Source organism: Narcine bancroftii, chromosome 3 (assembly GCF_036971445.1).
Source record: "Narcine bancroftii isolate sNarBan1 chromosome 3, sNarBan1.hap1, whole genome shotgun sequence".
Classification (NCBI taxonomy): Eukaryota; Metazoa; Chordata; class Chondrichthyes; order Torpediniformes; family Narcinidae; genus Narcine; species Narcine bancroftii.
Window position 1 is genome coordinate 257769399 of NC_091471.1, and position 27933 is coordinate 257797331.

Genomic DNA, 27933 nt, shown 5'->3' on the forward strand with positions numbered 1-27933 from the left:
CCACACCTAAACACACATGCACACAGACATACACACCCCACACAAACATACATTCACACACATACGCACCTGAGAGGAGCTCGTTGATGGGTTCCTTTCTACATTGAGTTTGCTCATTCAGTCTTACAGTTAACAGAAGAATCTTGTATCTCCTTGGAGTTTGGAAAGCTAAAGGGAGAGTTAAAAGAAGTTTCCCAATGCTTTGATAAGGGAACAAGTCCAATGACAGAAACAGAGTTAAATAGAGGAGAGAGAACCAGCTTGGAGGTTATTTTTCACACGGAGAGCTGTTACCTGGAATTCAGTGATTGTAAAAGTACTGTTTGCAAAAGCAAAGTTGGCTTTCAGTTAAGAATTGGATAACAACATCGTGATGGGGCTCTTGAAAAGGAGCAGAGAGAGAGGGAGTGATTAGAGCAGACATCCGAGAAGTGGGCCATTGGGCTCACCGCACCATCCGTCCTCTTGTCTGAACAGAGCTGAGGGCAATAATCATATATCTCGATATAAGTGTGATGCACGGCTGCAGCAATAAACAGTCACAAGCAATAAACAGACACAAAACTCGAGGAAGACTGTACCACAGGCTTTATTCAGTTAAAAGTTTCTGCTACTGGTGACTCCTGAGTGACTTGCTCGGGAGGGGCCGGCTTAGGATTATTTCCCAGGCAGTTGATTGACAGCCGGCCGGGTGGAGTTAGGACTATTCAGGTCGGCTGATTGACAGCCGGCCAGCTGTGGTCTGTCCTCCGGTGATCTTCCTGCAGGTGCAGAGGGTAAAACCAGTGACAAAGCCAGGAGTTGCCGATGTGACTGGTCTCATTGCTGCTTCTGTTGCCGTTTTGACGTGAATTATGATCATCCACCAAGCACTCAGTGTTGTTACCTCCTCTCTTGCTCTTCTTCCAGTTGATGGAGGATGCGGTGTACACCTTTCAGCAGATGCTCACTTCCATGCAACCAGCCGCTGGACTCCCTGCAGAAAGCGGCCATCACCTCGATAAAACCCGAGTCCTTGTACTGAAGGTACATCTTACAGAAAAGCAGAGAGAGAGAGAGGGGAAGGGAGAGTGAGTGAAAAGAGGGGAGAGGGAGAGAGGGGTGAGAGAGCAAGAAAGGTGAAGGGATGGAGAGAAGAGAGGAGAAGGGGAGAGAAAGAGGCAGAGAGGGGGAGAAGGGAATACAGTGGGGGAACAGGGCTGTGCACACAAGGAATGTGTATGAAAGCCATGTCACAGTGAGAATGAGAAGTGGGCACACTGAGTGTGAACAGTGTAACAAACAGGGGAGATTAAGGACAAACTGAGTGTGCGAGAGGTGTAACGATCACCAAGCAAGAGGGATGTGTAACACACCATGTAAGAACTAGGGGAATGTTGCTAATGAGAATGAGAGATGTGTAAATGAGCAGGGTGGAATGTGTCAAGCATTCTCTGAAAGTGAAGTGAGGAGTTGGAAACACTGCTTGAGAGGGCAAGAGGCAGGGGTGAGAACATAGGGCTGGCAGTAATTGATACTATGGTAGCTGGGTATATAACATACCTGTGAGGCTGCAGCAGGTAAGAATTTTAGTGGATCTGTACAGTGTCCTCACGTGTATAACCATGCGAGATGAAGGGATGAGGCACGTGCAGTACAGGGTGCATGTGAGAGACGTGTAATGGTCTGAGTGTGAGTGATCAGAAGAAAACACTGAGCAAACCTTCCAGTCTTGTCTCTCTGCGCGAGGACGAAGTGGTAGCCCTGTCTCTGAGGATCTGCTCCCACGGAGATTAAGTAACTGGCTTGTGGTTCTTCTCACCCTAGAAGCTTGACTCGGACAGCAATGCGGCCGGGCGCCAGTTTGTTCGAGATGTCCTTCTGGAACTTGTCCTTCCCTTTGTCCTGAAGACTCTGGAACCTTCCTGCAAACCGGTGAGTGAGAGGGATAGGAGATTCTGAGGGGTGTAGATTGGATGGACAGACATCGTTTACCTGGGGGCAACAGTAGTAAATACCAGAGGACATCTGTTTAAGGCAAGTGGAGGAAAGATTAGGGGAGGCGTCAGGGCTAAGTGTTTTTAAATAGAGAGTAGTGGGTCTCTGGAAATGCCAGGGGTGGAGGTGAAGGCTGGTTAATACAAAGACTCAGATACATGTAAGAAAATTGGAGGGTGTTGGGTGTGAGGTTGGGAAGGATTAGATTCATGCAGTGTAGGTTTTACAAAGGTCAGCACCACATCGTGGGCTGTGCTGGAATATTGTATGTCTAACACACACCCCCACCCCCTCATTGAGAAGAAGCAAGGGAGATGACCTGGCAGGACGATGACCATGGCAGTGGATCAGCAATAGGCTCAGCAGCGGCTGAGGGACCCACACAGGCTTCAGGTGACGCGTTGTGGGGGGGCCCCACATGGGCTGCAGGAGACTGACTCATGGGAATCAGGTACAGGAGCCAGGATTTGAGAGGGTGCAAGAGGGTTCCAGAAGGGACTTGGGTGCTGAAGGCTTCCTGGTTGTGTTGGAGGTTCGGATCTGGAGCTCGGGCGGCTGATGGATCGAACAGTAGGCTGTGCAGCTGCAGAGGCTGTGGGGGGGCTGGAGGCGAATCCACGGAAACTCGGTGACTTTGAAGGAACTCGCTATTGCTTCTCTTTCTTCAATTGTTAGGCACTGACAATAACACTTTATTTGCTCTGAAGCAGAAAAAAGTTAATAATGCATGTTACATCTTTAATGTTTTATTATGTGACTGTCGTGAGGTCGTTATGGCTACAGCTAAGTTACAGCTCTTGGTTATACAGCTCTTGGTAACTTGAATCCTCAGGAGAAGGAAGACACACAAACCAGTGGAGTGTATTCAACACTGATTTTATTCAGTGACGGCTCTGCCTTTTATTGTTGGCCGTGCAGTGGTTTGGGCAGGCCAGCTGCCGATTGGTTACTTCGGATGCCTCGGCCCCAATTGGCCCCCATGCAATCCATCGGCGATCATTGGCCAGTTTCACCGCTCTGCCAGGGCCTATGAAAACGGGCGTTTCAGCCCGCACGACGCTTTGTCGTTGCTGCATTCAATGGCCATTTCCTGTGTCGGCCCATGCTTTGGGCCACAGGCTGCTACACGAGCCCTCCCGCCAGAACCGGCGATCGGGGCACTGTTTTTAAGAGGCCGACTCCTGCACCGTGGGGTCGGGTGAATGATGGGCTGGTCAAAGTCCAAGAAGGCTGGTTTCAACCGATCGAGTGTGAAAGTCTCTTCCCTGCCGCCAATGTCCAAAACACAGGTGGAGCCGTTGTGTCTGAGAACACGGTGTGGCCCCTCGTAAGGCCGCTGAAGAGGTGGCCGGTGAGCCCTGTGCTGAACAAACATGTATTTACAGTCAGTAAACTTCTTTGGGACGTAAGTGCAGGGTTGGATGTGGGGTCTAGGTTTAGCAGGGTCCAGGGTGCCTAAGCACACATTATTAGGACAACGTGGTCGCCGGGTGCTCCTCTAAGTCCTCAGGGGCCATCACGAATCTGCCCGGTATAACTATGGGAGCGCCATAGACTAACTCAGCAGAGGATGCCTCGAGGCCCTCCATGGGTGTGGTGTGGATGCCTAACAGGACCCAAGGGAGTTGTTGGCCCAGTTAGGTCCAGTAAACCGTGCCATTAAGGCTGCCTTAAGGAGTCTGTGGAACCTCTCTACCAACCCGTTGGCCTGTGGGTGAAACTCTGTAGTGGTGGAGGAGTTGGGTCCCAGGGCGTGGGTTAAGGCAGTCCATAGATGGAAGTGAATTGGGTCCCCTGTCCGACGTAAGGTGTTTAGGAAGCGTGAAATGCGCTACCCAAGTGTTGAGTAAGGCCTGTGCAGATGCTTCTGTGGAAACCTCTGATAGTGGCACTGCCTCTGGCCACCTGGTCATCCGGTCAATCATTGTGAGAAGGTAACGTGCGCCTCTGGAGACGGGTCAAGGCCCCACAATGTCAATGTGCACGTGGCTGAAGTGGTGATGTGCTGGCTCAATTGTCTGTGGAGCTTTGATATGAATCTGAAGTTTGGACGACTGGCACTGAGTACGTCCTTGCCCACAGGGCGACCTCTTTGCAGAGGCCGCCCCAGACATACCTGTTCACCACCGTTTTGACTGTAGTCCTGATGGTGGGATGAGCCAAGTTGTGGACCGAGTCAAAAACCCGCCTCTTCCATGCACCTGGAATGACAGGGTGAGGTTTACCCATCGAGGTGTCACAGAGCAGTGTGTGATTGCTGGGGACAACCTGGATATTCTCCAGTTGTAAGCCGGTGAGCACTATCTGGTACACCGGAATGCTTGCTCTGCGTCAGCCAGGGCTGCGTAGTCGATGCCAGGGTTATGGTCGTGCACTGCCAAGATAGCTGGATGGGATAGGGCATCGGCCACCACGTTGGATTTGCTGGCTATGTGTTCAATGTCTTTTGTAAATTCTGAAATGTAGGACAGGTGCCGCTGTTGCCTTTCTTCCAGGAAGTAACAAAAGTACTGAATTCACAGGTATAAAGGTAACATTTCTCTATCAAAGGCACTGTACTTAAGCTCTGGAGGTCAATGAAGTAAAGATTCAAATTTTGTGTTTTTGATTTGTAGTTAATTTTATGACTCTCCCTTTAAGTAAGAATTGTTGGTAATGTTACCATAGTTACTATGACATCATATGTTGTAATATCCGAGGAACATACAGGAAGCTTGTTCTTATTCTTTGAAGAACCCTTCAATGTACGTGAGCTCAAAATACTTTTCTTTGAATTCGTCTTAATCAATTCTGATCATCTTATTTCCTCTTAATCATCTCTTATTATAGTTTTATATTGTTATGTCTTTAAATATAGCTGAATGCTTTGCTTACTCATCGTATGAAAATCTTGATGCGAAGTTGTGCAAAAAGTTTATCCATTTTTATCAACAAATTAAAGCTACTTACAGCTGCAAATACAAAGTTTGGTTTATTGAAATAAGATAGTAATTCAGAATATAGGCTCGAATGTTTCTGTAAAGATGACATGGTTTGAAATTGGGAAATTCGAAAGATTGGAAAGTATCATCTATATTATTATTCAAAGAAATTGTGAACTTTGGAAAAAAAAGTTAAGAATTGTAGAAATTTGCCTGAGAGAATTTAATTTACAACCAGATTTAAAATCAAGATGCAGTTTTCTTTGAGACAATGTCTCTCAACTATGTAAGTCTGATTGTGCAGTTTAAAATTCAAACTGAGAATGTCTGATTGAAAGACACCTGTGACCTTGGGAATGAGATAAGAACTGCTAGCAGCCAGAATTGGCAGGAAACCCAGATTCTGTATTCTATAAACACTTGATATGCCAGTCTGTACCCAAGAACCAAAAGAAGCGAATAGAAGACAGGCTGCAGTATGAAGAATCTCATCAGGCTAGAGAGCTCGAGCAAGCAGCTCCTCTCAAAGAACTGTCTGATTGTGAGTTGGGCCAGCCACCAGTGAAGAAGCGGTTTCAACTACCAAGCAAGAAGAAGACTCTGTTAAGGCCCTGCAGACCTCATTTGCTGACTTAGTGGTTAGTGGAACTGGACCAGATGAACGTATGTTGCAAATCCCCACTGGTGCTGTACCAAGCGAAATGTTGAAGATGAAGGCTCAACCAGTGGTTCCTCAATGTTCAGAAGTGAATCCTCTGGATAGTATTTCCAAGGTTATGAGTGTAGGAAGATCTTCAAAGTCTTCAAAGGCATCTAGAGCAAGTCCAGCTTCACGTGCTTCAAGCACATTGGCTGTACATACTAAGGTGCAAGCAGACTTGGCTACTGTCTGTGCACAATGCGAGTGGTTGGAGAAAAGACATGATCTGGAAGATATGGAAGCTGAAGCGAAGAATCAGCAACTGGAGTTACAAATGGCGAGTGAAGAACAAACAAGATTATTGAATGAATAAAAGAAAAGCCAGATCTTGAGGAACAACATGCTATGAATATGGCCAGTCTTCTGCAAGATCTATCACTCAGAAGTATCCAAAGGGCTAGCACCTAACCTTCCAGCAGATCAATGGGTACCGCAGCCACAAGAATCGAGTGGACTCGAGCACGGAGCCACAGGTGGCTCTGCGAGTGCTCAAATGTCAATGACCAATCCTACAGAAAGAACTAGCGACATTCAATCTCTTCAGATTGCTCAATATAAGGATCTTCCTGAAAGGAGGTTATTTCAAAAATGTTCAACCATGCGTATTGATCATACTCAACTGGGTTTTTTTATAATTCTTTATCACATATCAACCAATATATTTACAAATGCATCGCTTTAAATATTCACAGGGACATTTTCTCTTTTTTTTCCCCATCACTCCCTTCCCCCTTCCCACTCCCCTCCAAAAACAGTAAATATTGGACATATAAAATACAATAAAACAATATCTTTATACAAAAGGAATACAAACAAAAAAAACTTATCATGTACTTATTCACATTAAATCTGATTGTGTTTATCTTATCATTTTAGGTGGTGGTGGTCCGAGGCCTGCTCTTTCTGTTATGTTCCATATATGCTTTCCCCAATCATTATAACTTTGTCTTTTAAATTATATGTGATTTTTTTTTCCCAATGGGATACACTTAAACTTGGTTATATATTCCGTTAATGTTTATAGTCATTTGGTCCAACGTGGCCATCTTATATCATTATTTTCACTTCTTTTCTGCCTCTTCACCACCTCCATCCCTTTTTTCAATTAGTTTTTTAAGTTTTCCTTTTTAATCTCAATATATGACAATGCATTTAAGACATGAAATACCCCAACAATCCCCACAAGCAATAACCCTTTAACCCCAAATGAACCTCCCCTCCTTGGATTGCCCTTGTCCCTTGACAGCAACCACAACTTCCCTTTCCATTCGATTTGGAAACTTACTAGCAAGCGTCAACCGATTTTGCAGTGACCTTTATTCTTCCACCCCCAACCCCCCCCAAGAACACTATTTTCCTATACTTATAACAAAGCTCTCTCTCTTTTTTCCCTTCTTCCCCTTCTCTTACCCATCTTTAAATCTTTATATATACATTATCTTTATTTTCTATTTTTACATATTTTTGTATATTTTCTTCCTTCTTGTCACTCCTCCTCCTGTCCTGCAAATGTTCAGCAAATTCTTGGGCTTTCTTTGGGTCTGCGAACAGTCTATTCCGTTCCCCAGGAATGAATACTTTGAGTACCGCTGGATGTCTTAATATAAAGTTATACCCTTTCTTCCATAAGATTGTTTTTGCCGTGCTGAATTCCTTCCTCTTCTTTAAAAGTTCAAAGCTTATGTCCGGGTAAAAAAATATTTTTTGTCCCTTATATTACAATGGCTTATTGTCTTCTCTAACCTTCTTTCTTGCCTGCTCCAGTATGTTTTCTCTTGTCATATATCTTAGAAATTTTACCAATATGGATCTTGGTTTTTGATATGGTGGCAGTTTCGGTACTAGTGCTCTATTCGCCCTTTTGATTTCTATTTCTTCATGTGTGTCTGTTATTCCCAGCACCTTTGGGATCCATCCTTTTATAAATTCCTTCGTATATGACCCTTCTTTGCCTTCTTTCAGGCCCAGTATTTTTGTGTTGTTTCGCCTACTGTAGTTTTCCAATACGTCAATTTTTTGTGACAATAAATCTTGTGTCTCTTTAATTTTTTTTTGCTCTCTTCCAACTTCCCTCTTAAATCATTTATCTCCATTTCTACAGCAGCTTCTCGTTCCTCCGCATTTTCTACTCTTTTCCCTATTTCAGTCATGACCAACTCTAAACTTTGCATTCTGTCTTCAGCTCTTTTCCTTTTTCTTTTGATTGAACTAAATTCTAATGATAGCCATTCTTTTAATTATCTCATTTGTTTTTCAAAAAAGACTTTATCTAAACAGTCCTTCTATTTTACCTTCTTTCCTTTGAAATTCTAGGTCTTCTTCCTCTTCTTCTTTGTCTGTATCTATGTCTGTGTTATCTTCTTCTCTTCTCTGTATCTGTGTATCATCCTTCTCTGGTGAGCTGCTTCTGTATCCTTGCTGGGCCTCCAGCTGGTGTGTCTCCTGTTGTTGGGCATCCTGCTGCAGGTCGACCCGTTATTGGGCCTCCCGCTGCAGGTTGACCTGCTGCTGGGTCTCCTGCCGCAGGTCGTCCCCCTGCCGGTCGCCCCTTTGCCGCTCATCCTCTTCCCGCCCTTCATTCTCTTTCTCACTATTCTTCTTTTATTCTTTCTTCTTTACTTCCCCCAACCGAATGCCCAGATACTGGGCGTCTCTCAGCTGGCCACTCTGCAGCTGGCTGCTCCTCAGCTGAGTCCCCCTCCTGTCGGTGTTAACCTTTTCTTTTCTTTTACTTGCGCACTGCACATGCACAACTCTTTGCGCATGTCCAGTTGTGCACCTCTACTTGGCTCTGAGAGTCTTTTTTGAAGTCCGCCGGTTGGGAGGGCACCACTCCTCCAGTGGCTCTCTGCTCCAGCCTGCAGGTAAGGCCTTATTTTTTCTTCTCCAGTGATTTTTCTTCTTCCCTTTTCTCTGTTATTCTTACTTGTTCTCTTTTAGGAGCCATCTTCTGTCTCTTCTCTGTAACTTTATCTTTCTCTTCCTGTATTTTATGTTTATTGAGTTCTGTTTTTTCACACTTTTGTTTTCTTTTCTCTGGAGAGGGCTGTTTCCACCCGACCAGCCACTACTCCATCACGTGACTCCCTCTGATCATACATCCGTTGATGTCTCTTCGTATTGCTGAAGAACCAGTCAAGGACCTCCACCAGAGCCATCACTTACATACTGAGTATCCCCATGAATGCCATCACTTAAACTCAAGGTCCTTCTCCTATGGCACCAGTTCAAAATCCGTTTGCTCCATTCACAAGATAAGCAGTCGTAAGCCATTGCACCAAAGGAAAACACAGGGACAAAACTATTTGGGGCAACACATCTTTATTCCACCCACATAAAGATCTAGTTGGGTGCTAGCTATGCTTGCAGTGATCCCAGAGAGAGAGAGAGAGAGAGAGCACACAGTTGGGTCCTTGGCTTTATACAATGGGCCCTCTGGGCCCACCTGGTGGTTGGATGTCATTAGGCCGGGTGCCGTGTCTCCAGGCCACCTGTTGGCTGAGTGACATACCGCAGCGTATCGTCACAATAGTACCACTCATAGAAAAACAATGTTTTGTTAGCGCAGCAACAAGGTTCATACAGTTTACCTCAGAAGGAAATCCTAATTTTTAGAGGAGATCCATTGCCATATTTGATGTTTATGAAATCCTTCAAACTTTGAAACGCCAAAGATGGTCTGTATTACCTGGAACAGTATAATGAAGGACAGGTGAAGGAGTTAGGCAAAAGTTGCCAATATATGAATCCAGACCAAGGTTTTAAAAGGGCAAAAGAATTATTGCAGCATCATTATGCAAAGGGTCTACAAGCTTATGCACTCTTTCTGAGAGGATGTTGTAACACCTTGGGAAGTGGTGGACATTTTCAAGACCTGAATTTTCGATTATTGTCAATAAATTACCTTATAAGCTGAGGAACCAAAGCTGCAGAGATTAAGATTCTTCCTGAAAGGGACATTGCTTTTGAGGATGCTGTACAATTTTTGGAATGGCATGTGCATGTTAACACTGTACCAGTATTTTGAAATATTAAGAATACTTCAATAATTCCTAAAGATGTAAAGAAGTCCAAATCATTGTCTCAATAGAAACCAAAGGGAAGTGTATTTGTTACTGATGTGTCAGATACAAGCACAAGAAAGAACAAGGAAACAAAGGAAAAGGAAGGTCAGACTGCTCAGGAAACCTGTTTGGATTGCAAAATGAGCACGCTTTAGAAAGATGTTCACGATTGGAGAAAAAGTCGTATGACAAAAAATTAACCTTTTTAAGGAAGAATAGAATATGTTTTGGTTGCTTGTGTAAAGGACACATCTCCAAAACTTGTAATAAGCAACTCAGTTGTGATAGATGCAGTTTAAAGCATCCTAAATTACTGCATACTCAACAAAGTAAAGTTGAGAAGGGAGTCAAACAATCTGAATCCAAGACTAAAGACACAGTTAGAGAGAATGCTTCAGCTACAGTTCAGCCAGAGACAAAGGCCTCCCTAATAGTTTCTGTACAGATTAAAGCTAAAAAGGGAAGCTTCATACTGAAGACCTACGCATTTCTTGATCCAGGAGGTACTGCATCATTTTGTACTGTAGAATTAATGAATAAACAATCTTCATGGGAAAAGATCACAGATCTTATTGATGACAATAAATGATGAACATTGAAACTTATATTGTTTCAGGTTTACAGATTGCTAGATTGAATAGCAACAAATTTTGCAATTTTCCAAGTGTATATTTAAAGGACATTTGTTTCCCTAACATTAATGCTAAGATCAAGATGTTAATTGGAATAGATGTACCAAAGGCTCTCGAACCTCTAGAAGTAATAAGGAGTCAAAATTATGACCTTATGCCATGAGAACATTGCTTGGATGGACAATTAACGGACCATTAGGAGGAAAAGTGAATAATGATCAGGAGTCATTGAATGTAAATGTCAACAGAATTTCAGTTGTCAAACTTAATGACCAATAGGACCAACAGTTTAAAATTGATTTTCCTGAATGTCTCACAGATTTTCAAGAACCTTCAAAGGAGGATAAACAGTTTCTGGATTTAGTTTCAAATTCTGTTAAACATGTTAATGATCATTACTGTATAGCATTACCTTTGAGGAAAATAGAAATTTGTAGGCCAGATAACAAAATAATTGCAGAGCAGCATATGCTGAATTTGCAGAGAAAATTCAAGAGAAATCCTTCCTTCATTTGGAATGTACCACTGTCATGTCAGATATGATAACCAAGGAATGTAAAGATGGTAGAAAATGGTATTTATCTCATTATTGGAGTTATACATCCACAAAAGGAAAAACTATGTGCAGTATTTGATTGTGGAGCATCATCTCAAGGAATTTCATTGAATTCTCAACTTTTACAAGGTCTAGACTTAACCAGTACTTTAATGGGTGTTCTGATAAGATTTTGTAAAGAGCCTATTGTAACTGCTGCAGATATTGAAGTAATGTTTCATCAAGTAAAAGTACCATCAGAAGATCATGATTTTCTACATTTTTTATGGTGGCCTAATGGCGATTACAATAAATATATGATTGAATACAGAATAACAGTTCATTTATTTGGAGCAACTTCGTCACCAAGTTGTGCAAATTTTACTCTCAGAAAATGTGCTGAAGAGCAATTTAATTCTCAAGCTATAAACATCATCAGGAATATCATTTACGTTGATGATTATCTCACTTCAGTGGTTTCAGAAAAAGGAGCAATGGATCTTTATCATGAGTTAAAAGAGATCTGTAATAAGGAGGTTTCTTCCTTACGAAATGGATTAGCAAAAGTCAAGATGTGTCAGCTGTTATTCCTGAGGCAGAAAGAGCAAAGGAGATAAAATATCTGGACCTGTCGAAAGAATTCTAGGAGTGCAATGGTGTTTTCAAATTCAAATTGTTTTGAAACCACAGCCTTTAACAAGAAGAGGCCCTTCTAGTCCGCACCCATTTATGTGAAACTCCTCTAATTCCACCTACCCACTCCCATGCCCATAACCCTCCAACCCCTCACATCCATGTAGTCATCTGGCCTCCTCTTAAATGACAGAACTGACCCGGCTGCAACTACTTCTTCCAGTAGATCCACCACCCTCTGAGTGAAGAAGCTTCCTCTTATATTAATCCTAAAGTTGAGTTAATAGTCAAGAAAATTCTGCAAGAATTGTGCAGAAGAAAATTTGGATGGGATGAAGCTATACCAAATTCCACGGCACAAGATTGGATGAATTGGATTGAGAGTCTTGAAATGTAAGAAAGTTTTGAAGTCAACAGATGTTTTAAACTAACAGACTTTAGAATTGCCACATTTGCTCAGTTACACCATTTTGTTGATGCAAGCAAAGATGGTTTTGTACTTGTCAGTTATTTGTACATTGTGGATTTGTAATGGGAAAAGCCAGAGTGGCTCCATTAAAGCCAGTCACCATACCTCAAATGGAACTGACTGCCACTACTATGGCAAGCAAAATGGAAACTGTGTTAAGAAAAGAATGGCAGGTGGAGTTAACAAATTCTATGTTTTGGACTGATAATAAATCAGTGCTTAAATGCATTAATAACAAAACTGTTACAGAGTCTAGAGGACCCCAAAACCCAGCAGCAATAGATATGCCCCACAATACAGGGTTACTTAAACAAAAGTCGTTTTTAATTATAATTGAACAAGAAAACAGAATTAAACTTTAACTTATTACTTATCCTACTTACTTAACCTACCTAACCAACTTAATCCCCCCTTTAATATTAAGTGCAGGTGTGTTTAATGTATATTTAAGATTAGAAAAGTTCTTTGGATCACAGTCCAATCTCACTGGTTGAAGGCAGTTCTTGTACTGTGCAAAGAAGTTAGCCTTAACAAAGTTCACCAGGCTTTGTTGTTTAACAGGCAAATGGTTACCACTTAGGAGGGTTCTTGCTGGTTTTCAGAGAGAGATTCCTTTTCCAGGACATCCACAACTGATTCCTTCTCAATCAGTCTTGCTGACGAAACTTGCCCCCTTCAGAGTTCTGCAGATGATCCTCTTTCTTTCAGGTCACCTTTCTGACCACCAGTCTTCTCCTTTGATCAGATAGCCTCCCTCCCTCTCTGAGAGCAAAACTGTTCTGTGTCTGCCTGCAAAAATCACATGTTTCCAGGCAAGCGGTATGTTGATACTATGTTACCTCCTGCAAAAAGCATTCTGCAAAAGTCCTGCAAATATTCTGTGTTTTAAAATGTTTGTGTGCAAGCTGCTCTAGCAATTCCTCCCAAGCCACCTCAAAATACTCTGTCACAAAACCATAAGGCATGACTAACAGAATTAATGAGATTGAAAAGGTTTTGTATGTTAATCAATGGAGATATGTTAAACAATGGATAATCCAGCCAACATGGGTTCAAGAGGATCAAAAGTTCAATTGTTTCTGAAATAAGCCAACACTTGTGTGTTCAGTCCTCGATTTCTTTTTCAATCTCAAGAAGAATGGCCTCAAAATCCAGAAGAATTAAAAGAAGTTTCACTGGAGGTCAAATCTAAAACACTAATGTGAATACTATTCAAATATTTAATGAGAAAGATCCGATTATTGCTATCACTCTTCATGTTTTAGTTTGAAAAAGGCAGTAGCATGGATTCTTAGATTAAAAACTAGGTTTTTATATTGTAGCAAAAGAGAGAATATGAAGTCTCAAAAGAGCTGTTGCCTGACAGTTGATGATTTGGCGAATGTTGAATTAGAAATAATCGTTTTTGTCAGAAAAAAAACATTTGATAATGAGGTATCAAAATTGAAGAAGGATCTGAATGTTACAAAGGCAAGTCGTGTTTACAAGCTAAATCCTATTCTGGATTGAGAGTAGGAGGAAGATTGGAAAAAGCAATCATGCCAGAAGAATTGAAATATTAGCTAAGGAATTTCATATTTCTGAATTGATTGTTTGACATATGCATGAGAGAACAGGTCATGGTGGTTGTAATCACGTGTTGTCAGAATTACACCAAAAATATTGAATACTTGGTGCTTCAACATTGATGAAAATATTTATATCAAAATGTGTTAATTCTCAACATGCGAATGCTAAACCTGGACAAAAAAATGGTGGATTTATTTTGGAAAAGATGGATTAAAGAATATTTTTCATTATTGCAAGAAAGACAAAAATGGTCTAAAGCTAAATGCAATTTTTTCTATGAGGAGACATTGTAATTATTATGGACAATTCTGCATCAAGAAATTCTTGGTTGCTGGGGAAGATCGTGTATACAGTTCCAGACAAGAAAGGTTTCATTCAGCAAGTGCACATTAAAACCAAGACTGGTTACTTAAATCGACCTATTACTAAAATCTGTCTTTTACAAGAAGCAGAAAGTTTTGATTTCCAATCTTATACTTATCATATTTACTTTTGTATCTGTAATAGTAATTATTATATATTAGTCATTAATGTCTATTATAATACTTATGGGCCAGATTTGTAGTTATTTTTTTTGACTATCCCTTTAAGTAAGAATTGTTTGTAGTGCTACCATAGTTACTATGACATCATATGATGTACAGGGAGCTTGCTCTTATTCTTTGAAGAACCGTGAAAGATATGTGAGCTCGAAATACTTTTCTTTGAATTTGACTTAATAATTTATGATCATCTTATTTCCACTTAATCATCTCTTATTATCATTTTATATTGTTATATCTTTAAATATTGCCAAAGCTTTGTTTACTCATCATATGAAAATCTTGATGCAAAGATATACAAAATGTTTATCCATTTTTGTCAACAAATTAAAGCTACTTACAGCTTCAAGTATAAAGTTCGGTTTATTGGAAATAAGATAGTAATTCGGAATATTGACGCTTATGTTTATGTGAAGATGTCGGTTTGAAATTGGGAAATACGAAAGATTGGAAAGTGTCATCTATAGATGATGTGGGCAGTGGTGTCTTGATCGAGGGTGCTGACCACGTGGTAGAAGCACATGTCATTGGCAGAGTCCCTCGACTGGTGAACTGCGCCTCGGCTTGCTGGAACCACACCCGTAGTTGCGACGTCCAGAAGACGGGCAGCTTCAATGCTACGGCATTGATCTCAGGTTGCTCGTCAATGTTTGGGTCCAAAGCACTGTTTGAACCAGTCGGGGTCACCACTGTAGCGAGGTTGCTATGGCTACAGCTAGGTTATAGCTCTCGGTTATAGCCCTCCGCAGGAGAAGAAAGATGCACACACACACGTGGAGTGTATTCATCATTGAGTTTACTCAGTGGCAGTTCTGCCTTTTATAGTAAGTTCGGCTGCCTCACCCCCAGGGCATGGCTTGAGTGGGCCAACTTCCGATTGGTTATCTTGGATGCCCGATTGGACCCCCTGTGATCCGCTGCTCTGCAGGCGGCCTATGGAAATGGGTGTTTCAGCCTGTATGATGCTTTGCTAGTCGCCGCGTTCAATGGCCATTTCCTGTGTGGGCCCAAGGCGCGGGCTGCAGGCTGCTACACGACAATAAAAGAATCCTTGAACCTTGATCCTCCCCTTCTTCTGGTCTCCACCTCCCCACCTTGTTATTCAGGAACCTGGCTGTTTTTATTCTTAAACATAGAAACATAGAAAATAGGTGTAGGAGTAGGCCATTTGGCCCTTCAAGCCTACACCACCATTCATTTTGATCATGGCTGATCATCCACTCAGTACTCTGTTCCAGCTCTCTCTCCATACCCCCTGATCCCCCTAGTCACAAGTACTAAATCTAACTCTCTCTTAAATATAGCTATGGAACCAGCCTCAATCACTTCCTGCGGCAGAGAATTCCATCAATTCACCACCCTCTGAGTGAAAAAATTCTTCCTCATCTCAGTCCTAAAGGACTCTCCCTTTATCCTTAAACTGTGACCCTTGGTTCTAGACTTGCTCAACATTGGGAACAATTTTCCTGCATCTCGCCTGTCAAATCCCTTAAGAACTTTGAACGTTTCTATTAAATCTCCTCTTAATCGTGTAAACTCCAGCGAGTACAAGCCCAGTCGTTCTAGCCTTTCTTCATATGCAAGTCCTGCCATCCCTGGTATCAATCTGGTCAACCTTTTCTGCACTCTCTCCATGGCAATGATGTTCTTCCTCAGATAAGGAGACCAAAACTGAACACAATACTCCAGGTGTGGTCTCACCAAAGCCCTATACAACTGCATCAATACCATCTGCTCCTGTACTCAAATCCTCTTGATATGAACGCCAACATACCATTCGCCTTTTTTACTGCTTGTTACACCTGCCTGCCTACTTTTAATGACTGATGCACAGTGACACCCAGGTCTCTTTGCATCTCCCCTTTTCCTAATTGGATACCATTAAGATAGTACTCAGCCCTCCCATTCTTTACTCCAAAGTGGACAACCACACACTTATCCACATTATGTTGCATCTGCCATGTATTTGCCCACTCACCCAACCTGTCCAATTCACCCTGCACACTCTTAACAGCTTCTACACAGCTTACAATGCCACGCAGCTTCGTGTCGTCTGCAAACTTGGAAATACTGTTTTCTATTTCCTCATCTGAAACATTAATATATATCGTAAATAACTGGGGTCCTAGCACTGAGCCTTGTGGTACCCCACTAGTAACTGACTGCCATTCTGAAAAGTACCCATTTATTCCCACTCTTTGCTTCCTATCTGTCAACCAATTCTCTATCCACCTCAATACCATATCCCCTATACTGTGTGCCTTAAGTTTGTATAGTAATTTCCTGTATGGGACCTTATCAAAAGCCTTCTGAAAATCCAGGTAAACCACATCTACTGGTTCTCCCCTATCCACTCTACTAGTTACATCCTCAAAAAATTCAGTAAGATTAGTCAGACACGATTTTCCCTTCATAAAACCATACTGGCTCTGACCAATGAATTCACCACTTTCCAGATGTGCAGCAATCACATCTTTAATAACTGACTCTAACATTTTCCCCACTACCGATGTCAAGCTAACCGGTCTATAATTCCCTGATTTCTCTTTCCCACCCTTTTTAAAAAGTGGAGTTATATTAGCCACCCTCCAGTCCTTAGGAACTACTCCAGAATCTAAAGAGTTTTGAAAAATTATCAACAATGCATCCACTATTTCAGGGGCTACTTCCTTTTAGCACTCTGGGATGCAGACCATCTGGCCCTGGGGACTTGTCTGCCTTTAATCCCTTCAATTTATCCAACACAACCTCATAACTTCCCCAGTCCTTCCGTCACATCAGCCCCATGGTCCCCTATTATTTCCTGAAGATTATTCATATTTTCCCTAGTGAAGACTGAACTAAAGTAGTTATTTAATTGGTCTGCCATGTCCTTGTTCCCCATGACCAATCCACCTGTTTCTGACTGCAAGGGACCCACATTTGTCTTTACTAGTCTCTTTCTCTTTACATATCTATAAAAACTTTTGCAGTCATTTTTTATGTTCCCTGCCAACTTTCTCATAATCTCTTTTGCTTTCCTGATTAATCCCTTTGTCTTCCTCTGTAGAACTCTGAATTTCTCCCAATCCTCTGGTATTCTGTCTTTCCTGGCTAGTCTATATGCTTTCTCTTTATACTTGATACTCTCCCTGATTTCCCTTGTTATCCAAGGATGTACTACCCTCCTTGAGTTATTCTTTTTCCAAACCGGGATGAACAAACACTGTATTTCATCCAGGTGATCCTTAAGTGCTTGCCATTGCCTTTCTACAGTTAATCCTTTAAGTAACATTTGCCAATCTAACTTAATCAATTCGTATCTCATACCCTCAAAGTCACCCTTCTTTAAGTTCAGAACCTGAGTTACAGAATTAACCCTGTCACTTTCCATCCTAATGTAAAATTCCACCATATTGTGGTCACTCTTGCCTAAAGGGCTTCACACAAGATTGTTAACTAATCCTTCCTCATTACTCAGAACCCAGATTAGAATGGCCTGTTCCCTCGTTGGTTCTTCAACATAGTGGGTTAGAAAATTATCCTGTATACCTTCTAAGAAATCATCCTCATCAGTACCCTTACCAATCTTATACCTGACGAAGAGCCCAGGCACAAAACGTTGGTTACCCTTTACTTCCTGTGGATGCTGTGTGTCTTGCTGAGTTTGTCCAGCACCATGGAGTATGACCCTCAACCCCAACATCGGTAGACTTTCAAAACCTTGGGATTTGGGTCATTAAGTGTTTACAGTATTACCAAGTTGTCAAATTTATTTAACTGATGCTAATATCTTTTAGTTCCACATTCACTCTGGACCTGTTTTTCAGTTTCCTTAAAGACAGGCAGAATATATATGTTTAATTTGTCCTGCCACTTCCTGATGATATGATTTCTCATTCTGGAGACACACAGGAGACTGAAATTGTGTCCAATACATTAGGCTGTTACTTATTGACGGTAGGGGAGTGAAGGACAAGAGGGCACAACCTAAGGATTGATGGGCGGCCATTTAAAACAGAGAAATTTCTTCACCCAGAGAGCAGTGAACCTCTGAAATTTGCTGCCATAGGTGGCTGTGGAAGCCAGGTTGTTAGGTATATTTAAAGCAGAGATTGATAGGTATCTGAATAGCTAGGGTATCAAAGGTAATGGGGAGAAGGCAGGAGAGTGGGAGAATGGATCAGCTCATGAAGGAATAGCATTTTTGAGTTAATGGGCTGAATGGCCTACTTCTGCTCCTATATGGTCGTATTTTCCTTTTTACATGTGACCCTTCCAGTGCAGGTGTGAGGGGCTGATGCATTATCAGAGGTGCACCTTTCAGCTGAAATGTTAAACCTCGACCTTGCTTACTTTCTCAGACATCGAATGATGGACAAGATTTAGCCTGGTGTCCTTGCCTTCAGCCTACATTATTCATGTCAAATGTGAAATTCAAATCCCAAGAGTCACCAATGCAATTTTATCTTTGAATTTCCATTACAAATCTGGATTTAGGAATTTGGTATGGGCAATAATGAGACAATTTAGGGCAGCCCACTTAGTGCAGCGGTTAGTGCAGCGCTGTTACAGCATCAGCTACTGGGGTTCCAACCAGCACTGTTTATAAAGAGTTTCTACGTTCTCCCCGTGTCTGCGTGGGTTTTCCCCGAGCTCCCACCATTCAAAACATACCAGGGGTGTAGGTTAATTGGATGTAATTGGGCAGCATGGGCTGGAAGGACCTGTTACCGTGCTATAGGTGTACATTTAAATTAAAGCATTTAAAATGAAAAAAAAACTCAGTAATCAGAATTTTAGATACAGGAAGCGCAGATACAGATGCACAAATAAACATGTTAGCATGCGCAGACACACACACATACACACTCTCAAACAAACACATGCAGGAATACAAAAGTGTTTGTGTGCACACATACATAGAAACACACATGTAGAGCATATTCACACACACAGAAATACATGCATAAGCCCATCCACTAGGGTCGCTGAACAAATTGTGCTTTACAGTAGACAAAGTTAAAGAATTTCATGTATGTTACATTCTAAATGTAGTATACGTGGCAATAATGGAACCTTTACACACACACACACACACACACACACACACACACACACACACACACACACACACACACACACAGTGGAGACAGATGTTAGAATCCAACTGGACCCCAACAGCACCACAGCTGCATTGATATCATGTATCCAATTATCAGAAGCGTGTAAAAGCAGCGACTCTTTTGTGCATTCCCAATTTTGTGGAGCAGCCAGAGATTTCAACGATCTGACAAACCAGAGGGATGGCAGCAGTGTCAGTGACCTCAGCAGCTGTCTGTTTACCAGGCCATTCCACCTTAAAGGGACATGCTGAGTTCCATATGGGTTCCTTTAGCAGTAGAGCATTGTGTACATAAGGTGCAGGAATTTATATCTCACCAAAGCAGTACTCCTTGATTTTTTTAAACATTTAAACATACAGCATTTCAGCCCGTGCCGCCCAATTACTTCCAATTGACCTTCACCCCCGGTAGGCTTCTGGAGGGTTGGAGGAAACCTGAGTACCCAGCAGAAACTCATGCAGGCATGGGGAGAACATACAAACTCTTTATAGTCAGCACGGGATTCGAACCCAGGTCATGGCCGCTGGCGCTGTAACAGCGCAGCACTAACCGCTACGCCAATCGAGCTGCTCAAATTTCTCTTTCTCCGCCTCTCGCCTTAATGCATTGCTGTCAATGTCGGGCTCTATGCCCTCTGAGTTTTTCAGAATTATTAACAGAAGAATAAGAATTTATTGTCATGAACGCGCCACGAAATTCGTTGTAAGTCCATTAGGGGACGCATGCGGTCAGGATCTGGCATCACTACCCCATTCTCCACCACGCAACCTCAAATCGCAAGTCGTGTGGTCCGGAAGACACATTTGTCAAAATTGTAGGTCAGCTTCAGCCGACTGGCAGGTTGAAGAAATTTATCTAGGTTGGCGTCGTGGTCCTGCATGTCTTAGCCGCAGATGGTGACATTGTTCAGATACGGGAAGGTAGCGGTTAGCCCGTTCTGGTCCACCATCCGGTCCATTTCCCGCTGGAAGACCGTGACACCATTTGTGACCCCGAATGGTACCCTGAGAAATTGATACAGCCGCCCATTCGCTTCGAAGGCCGTAAATGGTCGGTCTTCACAGCAGGTCGAGAGCTGATGGTAGGCTGAATGTAGGGTCAATGGTGGAGAATATGTGGTATTGGGTGATCTGGTTCACCACATCCGTGATGCGTGGCAGGGGGTACGCATCCAGGAGCGTGAAGCAGTTAATGGTCTGGCTATAGTCGACCACCATCCGTAGCTTTTCCCCGTTCTTGACAACCACCACCTGGGCTCTCCAGGGACTTGAACTGGGTTTGATGATGCCCTCATCCAGCAATCTTACGCACCTCACTCCTAATGAATTGCCTGTTTTCGTAACTATATTGCCATCTTTTGGTGGCCACAGGCTTCCAGCCAGGGGTGAGGTTTGCGAAGAGTGCTGGCGGGGCAATCTGGAGTGTGGAAAGGCCGCAGGAGTGGCCCCGGGGCACGGGGGCAGGTTGCTCGGGTGCTTCAGGGGTGGGGCGATGGCAGACCGAGAGGGGGGCATGGGGCCCCCCAAAGTGTAGGGACACCGTTTGAAACTGGCACTGAAAGGCTAATCCCAGCAACACTGGGGTGCACAATTGGGGAAGGATGAATAATTTGAAGTGGGTGACCGTTACGCCCTGTACTTCCAGCATGGTGATGCAATACCCCTTTATTCCAGTCGAGTGCGACCTAGTCGCTAATGAGATCCTCTGGGTAGTGGGGATAATGTCAAGTCCCCAACGGAGGGCCAGATCTGGCCGGATAAAACTGTCAGTTGACCCAGAATCAAATAAGCAATTGGTGTCATGTCCATGCACTTTAATCAGATCCATTGCTTTAGTGAGGGGATGAGAGCATTGCTGATTTAGTGTTATAGAAGCAGCCACTGATCCTGTTGACAGGGGAGTTCCGCGTGTTGACGTCACGCAACGGGATGGCATCATAGACGCAGTCAGCACTGCAGGAACAGGTTGGAGGTACTCCCGGAGGTGCTGTTGTAGCGGTGTCGGCGGATGAACGGTAAGTAGTGGGGGTTGTTGCTCGCGGTTGGCGGTGGGTAGATTGTTGGTCACGGCGGTTGGTCCCCAGCGGTCGTCAGTGATGGACACTAGGGCGAGTACCTGGTTGGCCGCGGCGGGTCCCTAGTCGGTCGCGGTGGCCACACCGGCAGCGGTGTGGGCAGCGGTAGCAGGGGAGCAGGCAGCGGTAGCATCGTCTCCGGGGGTGGCTGTGGTGGTGGCAGCGGCAGCAGCAGTGGTAGCGTTGGCCCCGGGGCTGGTTGTGGCCGTGCAATAGTGGGCTCAACAGTCAGGACCGAGGCCGGGTCGAGTGTTCCGCACGGAGGTGAGAGGCGGGCCAACATCATGGTTGCGAGGGTGGGCTGCCTCTTCCGGGTTTGGCGTCTCCGTGACGTCAGGCATTGCCGTGCAGGGGAGCCCTCACTCTCATTGGACGAGAGCTCTGGGGAAGAAGAGTTTGAATGGAATAGTGGCGGTTGGGCTTCACACGAGGCACTGTGTTTGCCGGCGGCCATTTTAGACCTACAGATTGCAGCAAAGTGGTCTTTTTTTTTAATTTTTCACACTATAAACCATATTGACCAAGATACATACAGACATTTTCTCTTGAATATATACAGTGTCATTTTCTCCCCCTTTTTCCTCCTTCCCTTCCCTCCCTCCCTCACCCACTTCCCCATTTATTTGAAGTTCAATCTATAAGATAAATTAAACCCGTTAAAAAATGTTGTCACTTAATAAAAATAAACAAGAAACTTTACTGAGTCAGTTCTTTTCATTGTCTTCTCCTTCTGTCATTTTAGGTGGTGGAAGTCCATGGTAGGATTTCTCTATTGTATTTCATGTATGGCTCCCATATTTGTTCGAATATTGTAATGTTATTTCTTAAATTATATGTTATTTTTTCTAATGGAATACATTTTTAATGTATTTTAATGTACCATTGTTTTTAATGTACCATTGTTGTATTCTCAAGTTGTCTTCTAATTTCCAGGTTGATGTAATACATTCTTTTGCTACAGCTAGGGCTATCATAACATATCTTCTTTGTGCTCCATCCAAATCGCGTCCAAATTCTTTATTTATTATATTACTTAGGAGGAAGATCTCTGGGTTTTTTGGTATATTGTTTTTGTGATTTTATTTAATATCTGGTTTAGATTTTCCCAAAATTTTTTCACTTTCTCACATGTCCAAATTGCATGAATTGTTGTTCCCATTTCCTTTTTACAGCGAAAACATCTGATACTGTTGGGTCCCATTTATTTAACTTTTGAGGTGTGTTGTATAACCTGTGTATCCAGTTATACTGTATCATGCGTAACCTCGTGTTTATTGTATTTCTCATAGTTCCGGAGAGTAGCTTTCATTCTTTATCTTTATGTTTAGATCTTGTTCCCATTTTTGTTTAGGTTTACCATTTGTTTCCTCGTTCTCCTTTTCTTGCAGTTTGATGTACATGTTTGTTATAATTTTTTAAATTATCATTGTGTCTGTAATCACATATTCAAAATTGATTCCTTCTGGTAACCTCAGACTGTTTCCCAATTTGTCCTTCAAGTAGGTTTTCAGTTGGTGGTATGCAAACATTGTATCGTGAGTTATATTATATTTATCCTTAATTTATTCAAAGGATAATAATTTATTTCCCAAAAAACAATTTTCTATTCTTTTGATCCCTTTTCTCTCCCATTCTCTGAAGGAAAGGTTATCTATTGTGAAAGGGATTAGTTGATTTTGCGTCAATAATAGTTTTGGTAGTTGGTAATTTGTTTTATTCCTTTCTACGTGAATCTTCTTGCAAATGTTGAGCAGATGATGCAATACCAGTGAATTCCTACGTTGCACCAATTTTTCATCACATTTATATAGTATATGTTCAGGTATTTTCTCCCCTATTTTATCTAGTTCTAATCTGGTCCGATCTGGTTTTTCCCTTGTTTGATAAAAATCTGATAGGTATCTTAATTGTGCGGTTCTATAATAATTCTTAAAGTTTGGTAGTTGTAAGCCTCCTTGTTTGTACCATTCTGTTAATTTATCTAGTGCTATCCTCGGTTTCCCCCCTTTCCATAAGAATTTTCTTATTATTTTCTTTAGCTCCTTGAAGAATTTCTCTGTTAGGTGAATTGGTAATGACTGAAATAGGTATTGTATCCTTGGGAAAATGTTCATTTTAATACAGTTTATCCTTCCTATCAGTGTTAGTGGCAAGTCTTTCCAATGCTCTAAGTCGTCTTGTAATTTTTTCATTAATGGATGATAATTTAGTTTCTATAGATGGCCGAGATTTTTATCTAGTTGTATACCTAGGTATTGCATTGCTTGTGTTTGCCATCTAAATGGTGATTCTTTCTTAAACTTTGTGAAATCCACATTATTCATTGGCATTGCTTCACTTTTATTTGCGTTGATCTTGTACCCCGATACTTCTCCATATTCCTTCAATTTCCTATGTAATTCTTTTATTGATATTTCTGGTTCTGTTAAGTATACTACGTCATTTGCAAATAGACTCATTTTATATTCCTTCTCTTTTATTTTTATCCCTCTTATTTTATTTTCTGTTCTTATCAGTTCTGCTAGTGGTTCTATAGCTAATGCGAACAGTGAGGGAGATAGTGGACATCCCTGCCTTGTTGATCTGCTTGTTAAATTGTTTTGATATATATCCATTTACTGTCACTTTCGCCAATGGCCCCTTATATAATGCTTTAATCCAATTAATATATTTCTCTGGTAGGCTGAATTTTTGTAGTACTTTGAATAAATAATTCCATTCTACTCTGTCAAAGGCCTTCTCTGCGTCTAAAGCAACCGCTACTGTTGGAGTTTTATTTCCTTCTACTGCATGAATTAAGTTAATAAATTTACAGATATTGTCCGTTGTTCGTCTTTTTTTAATAAATCCAGTTTGGTCTAGATTTACTATTTTTGGTACATCGTCAGCCAATCTGTTTGCTAATAGTTTAGCTATTATCTTATAATCTGTGTTAAGTAGAGATATTGGTCTATATGATGCTGGTGCTAGTGGATCTTTTCCTGTCTTTGGTATTACTGTAATTATTGCTGCTTTGCATGAATCTGGTATGTTTTGTGTTTTATCAATCTGGTTGATTACTTCCAAGAGGGGAGGAATTAATAAGTCTTTAAATGTTTTATAGAATTCTATTGGGAATCCATCCTCTCCTTGTGTTTTATTGTTCGGTAGTTTTTTTTAATGTCTCCTGTAATTCTTCTATTTCAAATGGTTTAATTAATTTATTTTGCTCCTCTGTTTGTAATTACGTTAGTTCAATTTTAGTTAGAAATTCATCTATTTTGTCTTTTTTCCCTTCGTTTTCAGTTTGATATAGTTGTTCGTAGAATTCTCTGAAGTTTTCATTGATCTCCGTTGGATTATATGTAATTTGTTTGTCCTTTTTCCTTAATGCCAATACCATTCTTTTAGTTTGTTCTGTCTTAAGCTGCCACGTTAGAATTTTGTGTGTTTTTTCTCCTAGCTCATAATATTTCTGTTTTGTCTTCATTATGTTCTTCTTCACCTTATATGTTTGTAGTCATTCATATTTTATTTTTTTGTCTGCCAATTCTCTTCTTTTAGTTGTATCTTCCTTCATTGCTAATTCTTTTTCTGCATTTGTTATTTCCCTTTCCAACTGTTCTGTTTCCCCATTGTAGTCCTTCTTCATCTTAGTTACATAACTTATTATTTGCCCTCTGATGAACGCTTTCATTGCGTCCCATAGTATAAACTTATCTTTCACTGATTCCGTCTTTATTTCAAAGTACATTTTAATTTGTCATTCAATTAATTCTCTAAAATCCTGTCTTTTAAGTAGCATGGAGTTTAATCTCCATCTATACATTCTTGGTGGGATGTCCTCTAGCTCTATTGCCAATAACAGGGGTGAGTGATCCGATAATAGTCTAGCTTTATATTCCGTTTTCCTAACTCTCCCTTGAATGTGGGCTGATAACAGGAATAGGTCTATCCTTGAGTATGTTTTGGTCTACCCGAATAATATGAATATTCCTTTTCCTTTGGGTGTTGTTTCCTCCATATATCCAAAAGTTGCATTTCTTGCATCGATTTAATCATAAATTTGGTTACTTTGTTCTTTCTGTTAGTTTTTTTTCCAGTTTTATCCATGTTTGAGTCCAAATTATGGTTAAAATCCCCTCCTATTAGTATGTTCCCTTGCGTATCTGCTATCTTCAAAAAGATATCTTGCATAAATTTTTGATCTTCTTCATTAGGTAAGTATACATTGAGTAAATTCCAAAATTCTGAATATATCTGACATTTTATCATTACATATCTCCCTGCTGGATCTATTATTTCCTCTTCTATTTTGATTGGTACATTTTTACTGATTAATATAGCTACTCCTCTGGCTTTTGAATTATATGATGCTGCTGTTACATGTCCTATCCAATCTCTCTTTAATTTCTTGTGTTCCACTTCAGTTAGATGTGTTTCTTGTACGAATGCTATATCAATTTTTTCTTTTTTCAGTAAATTTAACAGTTTCTTCCTTTTGATTTGGTTATGTATTCCATTAATATTTAAAGTCATATAGGTCAACATAGTCATTTCATACTTTGTTTATCTTTCCTTTCCATTTCCTCATCACCACCTTCCCTTCTTATACATTTCTGTTTTTTTTTTTGAACACATTATAAGACAACATTTCTAAAACATAAAATATTTCCACTATTCTCATATCTAAAATTCCTTTAACCCCAATAGTCCCTCCCCTTTCTGAGTTGCCCTTTGTCCCTTGTCGGGCAACCACATCTCCCCTCTCCATTTGGATTTGCGAATCCACTCGCAAGCGTCAACTGATTTCGTAGTGACTGTTATTCTTCCCCACCCAGCCCCCCCAGAAAAGATTTTAATCTTCATATATAACAAAGGTTACTCTCTTAATTCCCTCCTTACTTCCTTTCTTCTCTTTCTTTCCATATATATATATAGTTTGTTGTCATTTTTGTTCTTGTTACATCTCTTCATCTCTCTGTCTGTTTTGTAGTTGTTCTGCAAATTTTCGTACTTTTTCCGGATCCGAGAATAGTTTGCTTTGCTGCCCCGGGATAACTATTTTAAGTACTGCTGGGTATTTTAACATAAATTTATAACCTTTTTTCCATTAGGTCGTTTTTGCTGCATTGAACCCCTTCCTCTTCTTCAGGAGTTCAAAACTTATATCTGGATAGAAAAAAAATTCTTGACCCTTGTATTCCAGTGGTTTTTTGTCTTCTCTTATTTTTTTCATTGCCTTCTCCAATATATTTTCTCTTATTGTATATCTTAGGAATTTTACTAGAATGTATCTTGGTTTTTGTTGTGGTTGTGGTTTAGGGGCTAATGTTCTGTGTGCCCTTTCTATTTCCATTTCTTCCTGTAATTCTGGTCTTCCTAGGACCCTGGGGATCCATTCTTTTTTAAATTCTTTCATATTTTTGCCTTCTTCATCTTCCTTAAGGCCCACTATCTTTATATTGTTTCTTCTATTATAATTTTCCATTATATCTATCTTCTGAGCTAACAGCTCCAGTGTCTCTTTAACTTTTTTTATCAGATTCTTCTAATTTCTTTTTTAAGTCATCTACCTCCATTTCTATGGCTGTTTCTCGTTCTTCCACCTTGTCTATTTTTTTCCTATATCTGTCATGATCTCTAATCTATTCACTTTTTCTTCTGTACTTTTTATTCTTCTTTTTATTTCACTGAATTCTTGTGACTGCCATTCTTTTACTGTTTCCATATATTCTTTAAAAAAAAATATATCCATTACTTGCCCTTCCCTTCATCTTCCATTTCTCTGTGTTCTTCCTCCTCTTCTTCTGAGTCCACTCCAGGATCTGTGTCCTTTACCTCTGTCTCTTCTGGTTTTCTTGTTGGGTTGTTTATTTTATTTTGTTGGGTATTTTTGTTCATCTTATTTTTATTAAAAGTGTCTTGGTGTTGGTCTTCTTCATCTCGGTTGGTCATCTGTTGTTTCTTGGATTTCCTATTTTTATTCTCTTCCTTCTTGTTCTCGTTATTTTCTATGTTTTCCTGTTGAGAGTCTTGCTGTTGTGTTATACTTGACTGTTTCAGCTGTGGAGATTTACTCCTCAGCAGGTCCCCCCTCCTGTCGGTGTTGTTTTTGTCTTGTGCTTCGCGCATGCGCGAAGACTCGTGCATGCGCAGTTGCGCACTTTTGTTTGGGTCCATGAGCCATCTTTGTAGTCCTGAGTTCGGGGTTTCCACTGACCTCAGAGAGCGGGCTTCTCTCTCCACGGCGGGCTTCCTCGTACCGGTAAGGCCTTCACCTTCCTCTTCTGACGTCCTTCCTTCTTCTTTTCTTCTTGTTTTTTTGGTTTTTCTTTCTTTGCTGCCATTTTCTCCACACTTTCACTTTCAATTTGTTATGGTTTCTGTGTTTGTGACTTTGTTTTTTCTCTACTTTTTTTTACTGTTCTGGAAAGGGCTAGAATTCCCCTACCATCTACTACTCCATCACGTGACTCCGCCTCAAGTGGCCGTTTTTAAGGCACTTCTGGCACCTGGCTTTTCTTGCTGGGCACTGGGACCTGCTGTGCTTGTCCCTCCCGCAGAAATAACATTTTGGGTTCACAGGGGGCAGTGTAGCAGCAGCCGACAGGCCGTCTGTATATCGGGGGGTGGTAGGGTAGAAGGGCACTCTACTCACATCAGAACGTGGGGTTCAGTCCCTAGAGAACTCGTTTGACTTTAAGGCTGCATCCTCCATTGTGATTGCAAT

General features: G+C 41.3%; 1 protein-coding gene across 1 annotated transcript in view; it reads left to right on the top strand.

Annotated features, from left to right (window-relative positions):
* Nucleotides 1–27933, top strand: part of LOC138758571 (protein Niban 1-like) — a 105242-nt gene that overhangs the window by 66939 nt on the left and 10370 nt on the right. The window contains exons 10-11 of the mRNA XM_069927695.1: nt 910–1026; nt 1807–1914. Coding sequence (XP_069783796.1) covers nt 910–1026; nt 1807–1914 — 225 coding nt within the window. The remainder of the gene's footprint in view (nt 1–909; nt 1027–1806; nt 1915–27933) is intronic.